Source organism: Tympanuchus pallidicinctus, unplaced genomic scaffold, assembly GCF_026119805.1.
Source record: "Tympanuchus pallidicinctus isolate F22 unplaced genomic scaffold, pur_lepc_1.0 scaffold8, whole genome shotgun sequence".
Classification (NCBI taxonomy): domain Eukaryota; kingdom Metazoa; phylum Chordata; class Aves; order Galliformes; family Phasianidae; genus Tympanuchus; species Tympanuchus pallidicinctus.
The window spans coordinates 160874-176860 of record NW_026294802.1 but is presented as its reverse complement, the minus strand read 5'-3'; the positions used below and the strand labels follow the sequence as shown (position 1 = coordinate 176860).

Sequence of the window (15987 nt, the reverse complement as noted above, 5' to 3'; positions counted from 1 at the left end):
TCGGCCTCTTCTCTCGTGTCATTAGTGATAGGACCAGGGGGAATGGCTTCAAGCTACGGCAGGGGAGATTCAGGCTGGACATGAGGAAGGTGGACTTTTCAGAAAGGGTGGTCAGGCACTGGAATGGATGCCCAGGGAGGTGGTGGAGTCACCGAGCCTGGGGGTGTTCAAGGAAAGACTGGATGTTGTGTTGAGGGACATGGTTTAGTAGGAGCTATTGGGAATAGGTGAACGGTTGGAGTGGATGATCTTTTAGGTCTTTTCCAACCTTGGTGATTCTATGATTCTATGATTCTCTTCTATAATATCTTAACTGGTGGTAGTCTTTGTCTTTTATGTGTCTTAAGTACGAAATTCACAGTTGTAGCTTCTGTCAAATGAAACAGTTCCACTGATGGGTCTGCATGTTCCTGTTCATCATGCTTTTATTAAAATTATACTTACCTGTTCAGGAGACTTATCTTTTATATGTCCATGTGTTGATAACAAAAAGTGAGTCATCACTGGAAGCCAGGCATTCTCAGAAACTGAATATTGCCTGCTGCTATCTGCCCAGTAAAAATTGTTTTCTTTCTCATTGTGATCCCTTGGGCCAGCTTCGTGACATCTGTAATGGAAACCTCATCAGTAGAAAATTTAAAAGCTGCTTGTTATTGATGGCACAGAAATTGTTGCTGATGGCTGCTCTCACATGATTTACTTCTGCACTCCCTTAGGTCCCTCTATGCTGGAGCTAAATGAGTGACAGCAAGCCTGAGAAATCTTAAGTATAAAAATAAATAAAAACCCATAGACATAGGTACCAAATAAAGACAAGGTTACAATTTCTATCTGAGCACATTACATCTGTCAAAATAGATGTTTAGAAAATTTAGAAAGATGTGTCTTTCTAAATTTTGCCTCAATTTTGTAAGTTGTTGCCGTTAACTTGTTGTGCCATTTCTGCATTCTGTATTCTGATATGGTACTGGTAGAAGCATGAAGTGGAAAACAGAATGATTAGACACTTGTAATCTTAGATGTTATAGTGTTTTGTGAGCTTCTCAGTCAAATGTACTGGAACTTTTACTCAAATCAATCTGTGGGACATTCAGGCAGTAAAAATAAACAGGGAACACTTCCAAAGTGGCACCTATGAAGTGTTTTAGTGACAAATCTTAATCATCAGTCTGAAACCTTAGCTGTCTAATATCTTTTAAGTAAATAAATAGTATATGAAGTATTTCATTCTTAGCATTGGACAGCATAGTGTAACAGATTAACAGAAAAAACATTGTTCTCCACACTTTGGAAAAAATAGCACACCAGTCTGTCAGCTATAATGTCTATTTTCCATAAAATACAGAAGAAGATAAAACATTTCAGCTTGTAGAAATGAGGAGTGGTAAGGTTCAATTACAATAATGACATCTATCTTATTATGTAAGATTTCATACTGTACATAAACATGTTTTGTGCCCTGTAATCCACCATTTGTTTGGATGATGTGGCAGAAAAGATAAGCAGAGAGGCATAAGAGTATAAACAGGTCGATGCTTTTTTTGATGGTAACATTTTTACCTTTTAAGTTCCTGATTGAGAATTTTTTTAAAGCCATTGCACTTAAAATAATGAACATATCATATGACAAAATATCTCATTTAACTTAGTCAATAATAAATTAAATTTAAAACTCAATGTTGGCTTGCATTATAAGTATATTGCAGATAGCTGGTGATAGCTTACAGAAAAATGGTTAAACCAAATTAGACCCACTTCACTTCAAACAAAAATCTTATCCTGAATATGTAAACACTGTAGGAAGAGTAATATTGATATGTGGCACTCTGAAACTTTCTGAACTAATGAAAGGACCTTCATTTGGTTGGTGCAGTACTACAAGACTGAATATTTGAATGCATATCTTTACAGTAAAAGAAAAAAAAGAATTGGAAAAAATATTCTGACAGAACCTCCTTGATAAGTGTCTTCATAGTCTCTCCTGCGATAGCCAATGTTGTACAAAGGATATTTAGCAAATTAAAATGTACTAACAAGGGCTATACAGTATGATTTGTGATATTTGTTTTAACATGAGGAACAAATGAAATTAAAATGTTGCTGTAAACATTCACTCTTTTATTCGATTTATTGCTGTAGCTGTACCGTCACGCTTGCTGCCTCAAAGCCTATCAAGACACGCAGTAAGCTTGCCCTCAACAGTTGGTCCAGCTTCACGAGATAGTCATTCTTTCTAGGTTGTGGTTCCGTGATTGCTTTAGTATGACTGATGTGCAGCCCATGGCAGTTAAGGACATTTCAGCTTCCCTAAATGTTTGGTCATGCTCCTATCCCCTTCTTACAGCTGCAATGCCTATTCCAACACTGATGTCTGCTCGTTTCAAATGTCTGCCCGTTTCAAATGCTTGACAGTGTACAGGCAAACAGTGGGGATTCCCAGTATAGCTAAGCTTATCTATTGCTTTTCATCCAGCTACATGCTCCTGCTATCTGCCTTGTGTTGCTTCAGTTGCTTATCTTAGTCCTTGGTGAATCACAGTGGCACACGCTGAAATAGTAGAAAAACACTTGACAGCAAAATCAGTAGTTTCCTGCCTGGTTATCTAGATGAATGGGCTTACAGACAGACAAAACAAGTGTTAGAAACAGGAAAAGCAAGTCTGTAACACTACCCTGTTGTTTTAACTCAGGCAAAACAAAACAAAAGAAAACAAAACAAAAACCAAGAAATTTGATCTCTTTGAAAGGTTTGTTATACTTCAAGACCATTGAAGTCCCTAAAATTTTCATGTCTATTAACTATAAAAAGGACAAAAATCTCCCAGACATCTGTTTTCTAAAGAGTCCACCTTTTAGCTATCAGGCCAGTTCTTAAAATGGACCATCTAGCAGGATGTGATCTTATACCCAGAAGAAATACTTCCCTGTAAGAATCTGTTAAGAATTAGTGTGGTATTACCTCATTCTTAAGTAACCTAGAGTTTGGCATGCACATGGATTTAAGAATGAATTATTTGAGTTGAATCAAAAATTCAGCCAATGCCTTTGGCTCTCCATTCTGTCTTTTCTAGAAGTTCTAGTGTGATACTGAGCACAGTTTTCCAACAGACTAAGTTGCTTATGATACCATGTCTGGAGAAACTTACTCTGTAACCCAAATGAGCCACTTTTCTGTTCTTGTTAATATAGATTGCCCAGTAATAAATCAAAGTTTTAACAGTATAGTTCTTTTAATCTAGAAATTAAGGGATTTCCTTATTTTCAGTACTCTTGTAGTACCATCCCAGTAGTCAGGTTCAAATAACTAGAGAGCTGGAATATGTCTTGATTTTTTTATTTATTCATTTATTTATATTGAGCACAGGAGTTCCTTAGAGAGAAAAAAAGATAAAACAGATCTTTGAAACATTTGTTTGGGCTATTTTTGTCAGATTTTCCACCAGATATTCTCTTACTTTCCAAATATAATGAACCATATAATACAGAAATGGGAGGTGAGAAAAATAGAATAATTTCTTTTAGAACTGATCAGCAGCTTGAAGTAGAAGAGCTCCCTTCTGATGTATAATTGCAGGAAAGGACAAATAGTAATTACTCCTATTGACTTAATTATAATTACTCCTTTCTGAATGTTTTTGTTTTTATTTTACCTACATAGTAAATTCAGATTTTATAACATACTGAGGAACTCATCAAAATCATAACAAGAAATACTGTAATGAGCAAGGAACTGCCTAAGCTTATCACTCCAAATACGATCTCAAATAACCTGTCTGGATTAGCAAAACATTGTACTCATTCTTTGTCATATCACTGCGGACCGCAGTCAAGTTGTGTCTGTGGTATTGATTGCTTGCTTGTGTTTGCAGATGTTAATATCCATGCATATATCCACTAGCCCACTCTATCCCAAATGCTTATTTCTCTATGCTCCATCATTTGAGCATGATTTTCCTCCACTCTCACTGTTAACTGCGTGTGCTAGAGCCATTGTATCCTCCTCTTGAGCGCTGCACTGTGTACTGAGAGAAGATTTTTCTCTTCTCCTGTAGTTACTCTCCCTGAACAGCATAAGCTAAGCTGCCAAAAAACCACTTGTTAGCATAACAGCATCCACAGCGGGGGCTTACTGACAGTGCTGGGTTTGAAAAATGGCTCTCTCTTTTCAAATGCCTCTAGCTGGCTTTGGGCCATCCTCATGTTTGGCTGATAATTGACTACATAACCCCCTCATCTGCTTTAGGATTTTGCATTTGTTTATAATATTTGCTTATAAAAGCTGAAAATAGTATTTTTCCTCATAGAACCATTCCCATTATTTGTTTTGTAGTAGAAATCAATAAATTGTGTACAGTTTGAAACTGTATTTGATATGTATTTGATGCTCATTCTCTTTTGCCTTCTTCCTCTTCCATCCTCAAAACATATCCCACAAGCCTTGCTGAAAACCTTTGAGAGCCACATACAAACATGGAGATAAATAAATATGGATTTCTGACATTTGCATAAATATGAATTTCTATTTCTTTGCATACTAGTTTCTGATGTTTCTTTTTTGGTTGCAACAACTGCTATTGAAAGAGATCTCTTGCTCACGCTATGTTGTCTGATCTGATGCACAGAGTTAAAGGCAAGCCCCAAAGTCTATTTTTATCAATTTGAATGTCACACCATGAGAAGGATCATCAGAAAGAATGTCAAAATTGAAATACTTACCTCTGCTGCGTATAACCATAGCAACAAGTGATAAGAAAAAAATGTTGTGATTTTTTTCTTTTTTTCCAATTAGCATCTCCAGCATGATAATGTGAATAGAACACCATGCTAAGGCTTGGTTTTTCTGTCCACCTGATGAATATCCTTAGAGATGCCACTCTGTTTGCAGCACAGTTTTTCCATCTGTAAAAGGGCAACTCCTTACTGCAAAGCACCCTGAAGGAAACTGATGTAACATGTTGCATAAGAGGATACCTGGTGGCATTATGACAGTACTAAGGCATGCTAGCCTGTGTTTAGGACTAGTTCCAAAGGAGTACTTTACTTGCAAACTCTTGCTGGCTGAAAGATGAAATTTTAATGCCATTTTTGACTTGATAATTGTGAGAAATGACATTTTTAATTCTTGGGAAATTCCTTTAGCTTGTGGTAAAACATTAGGTCATAGAGTTTTGAGGTGAAGGGAGGAGGTGATCCACTTCTTCGTGTAACCTAAAGGAGAAACCCAGACAGAAATGTTGGGTCTTGGAATACTCTAAAGTCTTGGGGGGAAAAAAAACAACACCAAAACCTAACCCTCACTTTTAAAGTGAGATAAGCATACTATTTCTTTGCTGATAATTGGAAATTATAAAAAATGTGATGTAGATGTAGCAGTTCTAACACGTGTTCTCCCCTTCTATGTAGAAACTGGTTGTACATTAAGATTTCTCTACAGTCTTTCACTGGCAGAAATTTTAGCATTTACTGTGTATTTCACACAAACTCGAATACAAGGTGCAGCAGACATTGATGTCCTGCTGTTGTTTGAAGTGGTGTACTTATAAAATAAGTTCTTGATCCAGTTGCCCAGAACAGGGGGGTTGAAACTAGATGATCTTTAAAAGCCTCTCCAATCCAAGCCATTCTGTGATGATTCTATCATATTCTGATAATGGAAGGTGCTTATAAAGTTAAACAGTCAGCTTTATTAATTGTGGATAATGTTTTATAAGGACATTACAGTCTTCCATCCTTTATATATTTACTGCAGTTGGGAATTGGGAATTCATGGCTTAAACAACATGTGAAGGAAGTGTAGACTTGTTATACATTTTGGCCTCATGTTCAAGTCTGGTTAAGCAAAAATGCTTACTGTTGTGAGTGTAGTTACTTAGAAGCAGATCACTTTTCATAGTGGTCTTGTGCTCTTGGGCATTTGTATACATGATGATCTTTCTACACACAGATCAGGTGCTTGAACAGGACCCAACTGAAAAGATGAATAATGTTTTCTCCCCAAAAGGATGCAAAAAGTTTGGAAAAATTAACATCATAAAATGAAATGTTATTCTTTGAATGTTTGGTTTTATAACGAGATGTAATCTTAAAACAAATACTTCCTTCCATTCCCAAAAATGTTGACCAAAAAGTTTCAGCTTTTTTTGTTCTTTTTTTTTCCTAGTACATCACACTAAAAAATGTCACTGTCTGAGCTGGATGTTCAGATAATGTCCAGGGATGAAGAAGATACAGCTTATTGACATTCTGAAATTTTAAAAGGAAAATGGTTAATTGAACCATATACATTCTTTACTTGTATAAGTACTCCAAAGCAGTAAAAATATCATTATTTTTGTGGTATGGTTTCCTTAGTCAGCAGCTATCTTCCCTTCTAAACTTAGGGAAGCCACAGTTATTTCATAAAATGTATGATGTCTGAAGAGATGGCATACCAGAGAAACCTAATTCATGCCAGGGACCATGAACAATTGTTTTCTTAAATGGATCTTGTTATATGTTAAATCCAGTAGTATCATGAATTATAAGCTATTCAGCAGTGTAGTCTGCTACCATTTTTAAAGATAGCTTTAAAAATAGTGTGAATTTCAGGCTGTTGATTTCTGGAAGCCTGGGCTTTTGGAAAACTACTGATTACTTTCACTGTTTAAATGTCCAGCCCTCTGGGAACCAAACATCTGCGTTTTCAGAGTCTGGCTTTTTGCTCTTGTTCAGTGCACATTTTATCAGGGGGATTAATTTGAAGCTGTCTTTTAAAAAAAAGTTGCCCTCACTTATAAATATTTGTTTTCAAAATAGTAAAGAAAGAGAAGCATCGAGGGTGAGGGGGGAAAAGAGAGAGAGAGAAAAAGAAAGAAGCTGTCATTGATAATTGAAAAAATACATCCTGGATTTTTTTCTCAAATATAGTAGTTTAAAATATCTGGACAGTGATCACTGAAATTACCCTGATAAGCAGGAAGGAGATTCACTTTTTTTTCTTATTATTATTAAAAATGAATGTTTTCTTGATGTTACAGCTTGTTGTATATTCCTTTCTAGAGTTGAGAGGTTCACCACTGAAAATACACCACCTCGAGAGGCCAATAATATTTCAAACCATCGGGTGTTAATTAAGCCAGAGGCACAGAATAACCAGAAAAACAGAGAAGTGAACAAAAATGAAGAGAAGAAGGCTTTGGAAGCTGAAAAATACGGATTCCAGAAAGTCGGGCAAGATAAACCATTAACAAAAATTAACAGTGTGAAGCTAAATCCTTTGGGGTCAGAATACAGGACACTACCCATAACCGCAGTTCAGGCTGGACACTTCAGACCAGTTCATTTAAATGGAGCTGAGAATAAAGCTGTTGGTGTTGTCCTGGCAGATACTGGAGATGGAGGTCAGCACAATGCAATTCAGCCACATATGGAGTCTGAACGAGTTATGCAGAGAACTAATTCCATGCTGCAGTTGGAACAGTGGATTAAAATACAGAGAGGAAAAGGGCAAGAGGAGGAAGCAAGAGGGTAAGTGCTATGTAATTTTATTTTTTTTTTTAACTAGACTTGCTACCAAATAGTCCTGTATCCAGGCTACTTGCTTTATTCTTCCATCCATATTACTTAAATATTCTTATAGAGAACAATATTACATATTATGCATTGTTCACTACAAAAAAATGCCTGGATTCCTACTCAGAACAGATTTAAAGTTCACCTTTTATTAGCACTGAATGATTATTATTAAGCTATTAATAAATGGTCAGAAAACCCTTTGGGGTGTGAGAAATAGCTCTGTCCTAGCAGAATGATATCAATCATAAGAATTATTTTTCCTTCTTAGAATCTATTGATGTAAGTGCCCTGTTCCTTTGTGTTTTTTATGTTCAAATTCTTCTAGCGATATTTATCTAAAATGCTTCTAAAATATTCCAGTCAGTTTTCAAACTTAAACAAACTATAATAAAGAGAGAGATAGAAGTTTTACCTAAGAGTAAGTCAGAGTAATCTAACTAACTTGATGCTCATAGCTTCTTTTTCTTGTGAAAATAAACATCTCCCAGTTCTAATATTGAGCTCCTGTGCATATTCTCAAAGCTTTGAAATTGCATGTAAATGATTGACAATATTAAATCTTGTGCTGATAGCTATTTCTCTTTCTGGCACTGCTTTCAGGCTGCCCTACAGACAAGCTGTTCTAGCAGTAAAATATTTGAAAAATAATAATGAATATTACATAGGATTAGAAATAATGGGGTGATATTTGGGGAGATGTTTTGAAGAGCTGAAAGTTAGGAACTTCACCTATAGATACATAGCAGAGCTTATGATAAAACCAAATTCAGAAGATCTGTTTTCCTAAAATGTGAAATTATAGTTGGAGACTTCTTAAGTTTTTGCAAAACAGCAAAAATTTGCACTAGTTTGTCTCACACATGCCAAAACTGGTTAAAAATTTCCTCACTGCCTTTACTTTTTCATTAAATATAATTAGGAATAGTTAATGTGTTTTTTCATGAAGTACTCATTCTAAGTAGTTTGCTCAAGTTTGAATCTGCACTACAGAGAGTGAGTTGCACAACCTGACATTTATTTTATTGTGTATGCTTGCATAATGAGAACTGAGAAAATTCCTTGTTGCAATTAAATTTTTTAAATTGCACGGTAAAACTTGCATCCAAACAGCAGAAATTTGAAGAACTGTGCCCTTTTTTTGATTGTGAGCAAGCACGGAACCCTAAAACTGATTTATTATAGTGGGAAGAACCATTAAGAATATTCTCTAACTAACAGTATTTTGTTCTTGATAATAGAGACACTTGTTGCTTTAAGAGGGGCACTGATGACACAAGCGGGCTTTTGAATTGCAACTCGGCAGAAAGCTGACAAGCTTTAACAAGTCAGTTCCTTGAAAGGGTAGATAATAGCAGGACAAGGGGAAATGGTTTTAAATTGAAGGAGGGAAGATTTAGGTTGGATGTCAGGAGGAAGTTCTTTACAGAAAGAGTGGTGAGGTGCTGAAACAGGCTGCCCAGAGAGGCTGTGGATGCCCCATCCCTGGAGGTGTTCAAGGCCAGGTTGGATGGAGCACTGGGCAGCCTGGTCTACCATTAAATGTAGAGGTTGGCAGGCCTGCCTGCAGCATGGAGGCTAGAGCTAATGATCCTTGAGGTCCCTTCCTACCCAAGCCATTCTGTTTTCTGTGAAGCAGAAAAAGAATATTTTGCTGTCCCTTTTGCTTCTGCATGGAAGCAGTCTTAAGTAACCACCAGAATTTCTAATGTGTAGTGATGTCTCTAAAATGTGTGGGGTTTTTTGGTTTGTTTGTTTGTTCGTTCAGATTGCCAGAGAGTCTAAGTAGAACTGAAGTTCATGGCTGAGAGCAGAGAGAAGCTCCAGTTTATGTTACAGTTCAGGATGAGGGTCTGGTTAGCTGCGGTAAGACCTTTCTCAAATGTTTAAAACACAGAGGAACGGTCGCCTGGTACCAGGTGCATTGCTGAGACGCTGCTTGCCCAGGGTGGGTCCTCTGTCTCCCCACTGTGCCCTAAGCAGTAAGTGCCTGCTGCTCAGCGCCAGCTGTTCATTGTTGCTTTGTCATCCTTTGCTTGGTTCCCACATAAAGGTTGAATATTCTAGGCCAGTTGGTATTTTCATTCCTTAGGATAAAGGAATGTTTTGAGGTTTTGATCAGAAGGTATTGATAAGTGTGAATACTGAGCCTCCAAAACTGCAGCAGCAGTCTCTTTCCCACATGGCCCAGCTTGCACACCAGAGCAAGTAGTGCTGCCCAGCATCTCTGAGGGTGTTCTTACTGAATCTGTGAACCCATATGGAAAACTTTTCTTCTAATGGGAACACTAGTAGGAAGCTATTTATGACAGCAGGAGTTTGCAACCTTGCAGGCTGTATGACTCTTTAATTGCCTGTGGCAGTCCTTTTGCATGCAAAGCATTACCAGGCTGAAGCACTGTCCAGAGTTGTTTTTTGGGTTTGACTGGAAGGGCATTTATATGTAAGTATCAACAGGACATCAGTGGATCAATTCTATAAATGATGGATGCATTATCTTCCTAAATGTTCTAAAACATAAGTAGCATGCAGACTTCAGATTTCTGTCTTTTCATATTAAGATCTTTACGCAGCTCTTGTTCACACTGAGATATTTAAAAGAGCCAGCAGGATTATAGCATCCATTCAATTAATAAAATAGAGGGGGAGCTTTAGTGAAAGAGGTTTATGTAGCTACTGGCTGCCTTCATGACAATATCAGACTTTACCATACTCATTTGTGAATAACTAAAACAATATTATGAAAGTTAGAAGAGGGACCCAAAAATGTCTCAGTTGTTTTTCTAATATGGAGATGGAGAAAAGCTCTTACCATTGATTATATATTGTATAAAGAAATGTAGAGTCACGTAGGCAGATTTTGCAGCAAGAGAACAAGATTAACAGTCATTTTCTGTGAGAATAAAAAGCTATCCAATCTATGAAATGGGGATAGTAGTTTCTTAACTCTTGGAAAGATTCAGAATCTGCCATAGACTTTGTATTGTAAACCTGTTTACCACAGTTTTCATCTCCAAAATGATACAAGCGATTATAAATATTCAGCTATATTCAGTGAAAAGTGTTTTTTTTTCTTACCATCGTCAATTTCCTTAATCATTTCATAAGCATCTAATACCCACAGTGCTTCACCATTTACTATACATCATTTCTTTAATGTGTTTGTGGCACCAAAGCTGCTCTGATCTGACTTCAGGCTCTGGTGCTTTCAGGTTCCAAGGTTTCTATTTGAGTTGGGCTTGCTGAGGCGTAGCTGGAAACTGCTGCCCTCTGATGGCTGCATCGTGTTCAGCTTGAGATAGATTTTGTCTTTGGGCCAGCATCACTCACAGATGTGTTCAGAAGCAAATGACTTTAAGTGGTGCACATCAGAATTTTAGATAAAGGCTGAATGAACTGATATTTATGACCTCAGTTTTGACCTCTGTCAATAATTGCTATTTTTCCTTAACCTGCTGTTACAAATTCACTCTGTTTTTTCATAACTGCTTAATTCTTTCTCAGAGATGTAACAGGGGACTTTTTCACTTTTCAAAAAGAGAGCATTTAAGAAGAACTCATGTTTGGAACAGTATAGAAATTCTAAGCTTAAAAAACTTGGTCGTGTCTAGCATGGAGACCAGATTTGATCTACAGTCAACATTACTAGATGGTTAAACTGGTGAAAAGATGAAATTGGGATTAAATTGTCAGGCAGTTAATCTGAAATAAGATTTCAGCTGCTACGGTTCTGAAAAATGTTGATATCATCTGCAATATCATCTTGATGTTTTGCATTTTTTTCAAATGACAGTTCTCAAAAATGATGAGAGCTGGCAGGATAAACCTAATCAGTACTGAGTAACTTTTTATTGCCATGATTTTAACATAAACTAATATAATGTACTAATATACTAACTAATATATTTGTGTTTCAGTATAATCTCATATCAGACACTACCGAGAAACATGCCAAGCCATCGACCTCAAGCTTTACCCCGGTACCCAGAAGGCTACAGAACTCTGCCCCGAAACAGCAAAGCAAGGCCAGAGAGCCTCTGCAGCATGACACCATCAGCTTACGACAGAGCCATGGGACCCGTGACAGCTGAAGAAAAACGAAGGTCAATGCGTGATGACACGATGTGGCAGCTCTACGAGTGGCAGCAACGTCAGTTTTACAATAAGCAAACAACTCTTACTAGGCACAGTACTTTAAGTAGCCCAAAAACGATGATCAATATTTCTGATCAGACGATGCATTCAATTCCCACCTCGCCTTCCCATGGTTCAATAGCAGGTTTCCAAGGGTATTCCCCACAGCGGACCTACAGATCAGAAGTGTCTTCACCAGTGCAAAGAGGAGATGTAACTATTGATCGGAGACACAGAGCACATCATACTAAGGTACAATACATGCTCTTACAGTTAAAAAACTTATTTGCAGGGGTTTTTTTATAAAGTATGCCATTACTGTTGTCTCTCTCTTTTTTCTCGACTGTCCTAACTTTTATTGAAATGGGGATTAAATGGCACTGCTGCCTTCATGGAGAAAGTCTTGATTTAAAAAAGCATTTAAAATCTATAGGTTGTAAAAGATATTGTAATATGTTGCAGAAAAACATGTGGTCCTAATATTGCTGTTCATGAGATTACATTTCTCTAAAATAGAATAGTTTGCTCTATGAGTAGAAAACATTCTCCCTTCTAGCTTTTCTAGCTGAACTCCAAGAGAACTGAAAGTCCTGCATTTCTTTCCACGTATTACTGTCTGTTTTTCAACCACAATTTTGGCTGCCTTGGGTTCCAGCAGAAAACTGAGGGTAGACATTTCTTTGGATGCTTGGAGTTATTAGGGTCATCAATAAAGAAAACTGGAGTCTGCACAAAACCTTTGTATGTGACTAGCATAAAGTCAAACATCATCATCAGTGAAAGAGAGGCTAAAAATTGTAAACCTGAGTGCCAAAGAAGTATGTAAAATTAGTATATAGTTTCCTAGAGTTGACTGTGTAAAATACTCCTGAAGCCTTTTGCTAAATCATTAGCTCAGATGTCCTTATGATTTAGGTCCCTATCAACAAAGAAGTATTTTTGTTTTGACAAAAAGGTTCAATTGCACTGAAAATCTAATAATTCTTCACCCAAATCTCAGAAGTATTACTGAGATCGGTGCTGCAGAGCGTGTGCTTCTATAATATTTCAGCCATGTTTTGCTTTCATTTTTCCATCTGTAATACTTTGTGCTACTAATTAGTTTCATGTTCAGTGTCTTCTATACAAGACTCCCATTTCCCTTCAGTTTTTCATGCCATTCAGTTTGTACTTAGAATCATAGAATCGTAGAATGGCCTGGGTTGAAAAGGTCCATAATGATCATCTAGTTTCAACCCCCCTGCTATGTGCTGGTTCTCCAACCACTATACCAGGCTGCCCAGAGCCACATCCAGCCTACTTTAGTTACACAGCTAACCATTCCTATGAAGTCAAAAACACAAACCTGTGTTTTAAGTAATAGATGGTTAGGAGACTGGCTGTTTAAAATCAATAGAGTAAACCTGAGCCTTAAATCATCTGATCTACATAAAGATCTTAGAAATTTTGAACAACTTTCAGAATAGTTGATAATTGATAGATAGGTGAGAACTAAAATTGTTCTTTACTTAATATCAGTATGGCAACAACTATAAGAAAGAACTATTAATGATATGAACAATGAAATCTGGGATATTTCTGAAATTTAGAGGTAGCCTACTCAAGTGTCAAAAATGGTAGTCAGGAGAGAACATGACTGGCCAAAGCTTCCCAAAAATGCAGCAGATTTGTTGTGAGAATTAAGTTGGCTGGACTTTTTTTAGCACATAATAGCTGTTGAGATTTTAGGTAACTATGGATCACGCTGCAATTTTGTTTTTGTACAGCATGTCTATCTGCCTGACAGAAGGTCAATGCCAGCAGTTCTAAGTTTACAGCCTGTTTCTCCTCAGAGTCTCCAAGGCAAAACAGTGAGTTGTATTTTTTATTTGGTACATCTTATTTATTTATTTATAAGAATAATACTTTAAGTATAAAGAGGCAACGCTTAAGTCTTTGTCTGTTCAAAGCTTGCATTAAATATAACCTTTATTTTAATTAGAAGGAGTTTTTTAAAGCTATTAAAAAGGTGGTTAAATTGAATTCTGAGAATATTCTACTCAGTGAGCCCAGATTTTCTTTCTGAAAGAAGGATTTTTTTAAATTGTCTGTGATACATTCCATCTCTTCCCAGAGACTTCTGTTTCATAGAATATTTCTTCCTCCAATACTTACTAAGAAAATCCTAGAAATAAAGTTTTCCTTTTTTGAACATCTTAAGGATGCCGAGACTGCTGTTTCTTGCACTTCCCAGCATGAATCCCTGGCATCTTCAACAGCATAGGGCAGCTGGTGCCTTACCTCCATGCCTTATTTCTCGCAGATACTTCTTGGGTTCCTGGCCCCATCAGCTCTCCTGGGCTTGCTGGAGCTTGGCTGATGAGCGGGGTAGGGGGCAAGGAGGTCCAAGCTTCTGCCTGTACAAACCAGAAGTGCTGCCCACAGCACATGCATAACAGGGGCCAGAATTAGGAAACCTGCAGGTAGCTCTTTAAACAAATGCTTGAGTTTTGTTTGTTTCAAGAGTGCCAAGCGTTATACCAAAGGCACAGCTCTGGCATCAATGACAAAATTGTTTGCAATGCTATACAAGTCTAGCACTCCTCTACAGAAAAAGAAAATGTTTGCAGATGTAGTTAAATACTGTCAGTAAGTTTATTGTTAATGCACTAAAATTGAGCTTTTGCAAGCCGTATCAAGAAAAGGTTTGATCTGAAAATAAATTGATTTGTTATTCCTTTTCTTCAAAGATGCTACTTCCCATTCTGTTGTTTCTAAAAATAAAAATTTCTTGTGCTTCTCAAAGATGACAGTTTTCAAAGAGCTGAAAGCATTGTTGCATATTCTTGGAGAGAATGTGAAAGCATCTTGTGTAGTAGTCTAGATTCTTACGCTTAGTTTCTGAAATCAAACGTCTTAAATCCAGATATTAGAAAAGTGGTAGAAGGATAAGATTGACCATTGGACACCTTGACTTTGGTTCTGGTTTTCCTTCAAAACAAATGGTTTTGACAGCGGAAGCAGAGTGGAAATACCTTGCTCCCCCTTGTGGGTACTGCGGTACAGGCTCATAACAGTGCCGTGCTTATCCTCAGATATTTTTCTTCTACATTCTAAGAACCCGGTATTTGGTTTTCAGTAACTTAACACTTTGATCTTTGGAGCCTAGTTCTGTACTTCCTTGCTTTGGGAAAATTCTGAGACTGGGGAAGAGAGCAAGCAGGTTTCTGGGGTTGTGGTTTGGATTTTTTTTTAAGCTCCTGGAACATGTAAGTAAATCGAAATGTCGGATGGATGTCTAACTTCTTCTAAGACTTAGTTCTGGAGAAGTGTAAGAAACAGAGGCAAACTGGAACATAACATCTGCTTGCGATGTCAAGAGTGTTTTATTTTCTTTGAAGTGTTGCTAATAGAAGTGGCTCTCAGGAATGGCTCAGGTAGCTTTTTCCAAATTGACCTACACCATTCTGTGTAGAATTACCTGAAAAGTACCCATATGAGTGTAACTTTCTATTCATGCAACCTTTTAAATACTGTCCTTTATCCCTTTCTGAGGCTATATTGTACATCTTAGTTACAAAAGTCAGTGCCTCGGACCTGTGGAAGGAAAGAAAACTATTTTTGTCCTGCTTGTGCAGTTCTATTTTGTCAAAAATGTTTGCTCCTGACGTGGTCTAGCTATCTCATGGGAATAGTTTTGTTTGTTTTTACTTTTAATCTTAACATAGAAATTTGAAGAATTAAAGTTTGTCGGGGGCACTTTTTATCCTTCTACCAAGCTCAAATGGTTGTCCATACAGATAATGATATCCTAAGGGTTGGAATTATATCCCCCTTCACTGAAGTCAATATCATCAGTTTGATATGCATGCCAAAAAGTTGGAGAGCCACACAGACTTTCTTCTGCAAAATCCCCACTTTTTTGTCCTGCACTCAGAAAGTTGAAATTTTTATGGGATATGCAGTATCAGTTGCTACTCAAGTAGTTAAAACTTTACCCTTTGTTATATATTTGAAAAGGGTCAATTTGGGAAAAATGGTATGTCTTTTGTGGTATCTCTATAAAAAGTTATTTAGAGAAAGATATAAGAAGCTTTATTTTATTTAAGTGTTGTTTAGGATACCAATTAACCTTTTTTCTACTCTTTGGCTTCTCACACTGCACTCCCTCAGCCAGAGGAGCTCACGCTGCTGCTAATAAAGCTGAGACGGCAGCAAGCTGAACTGAGTAGTATCCGGGAACACACACTAGCACAGCTCATGCAACTAAAACTTGAGGCCAACAGCCCAAAGGTCAGCTATAAAGCAATGTGTGTCATGTAC

General features: G+C 37.2%; 1 protein-coding gene across 26 annotated transcripts in view; it reads left to right on the top strand.

Annotated features, from left to right (window-relative positions):
- PLEKHA5 (pleckstrin homology domain containing A5) overlaps positions 1-15987 on the top strand; it is a 168130-nt gene that overhangs the window by 114692 nt on the left and 37451 nt on the right. For 20 of the 26 annotated variants that reach the window (XM_052669662.1, XM_052669663.1, XM_052669659.1 and 17 more), the window contains 4 exons: positions 7039-7506; positions 11469-11937; positions 13452-13535; positions 15838-15957. In XM_052669662.1, coding sequence (XP_052525622.1) covers positions 7039-7506; positions 11469-11937; positions 13452-13535; positions 15838-15957 — 1141 coding nt within the window. The remainder of the gene's footprint in view (positions 1-7038; positions 7507-11468; positions 11938-13451; positions 13536-15837; positions 15958-15987) is intronic. The other 6 variants (XM_052669670.1, XM_052669668.1, XM_052669667.1 and 3 more) reach the window with 1 other exon arrangement.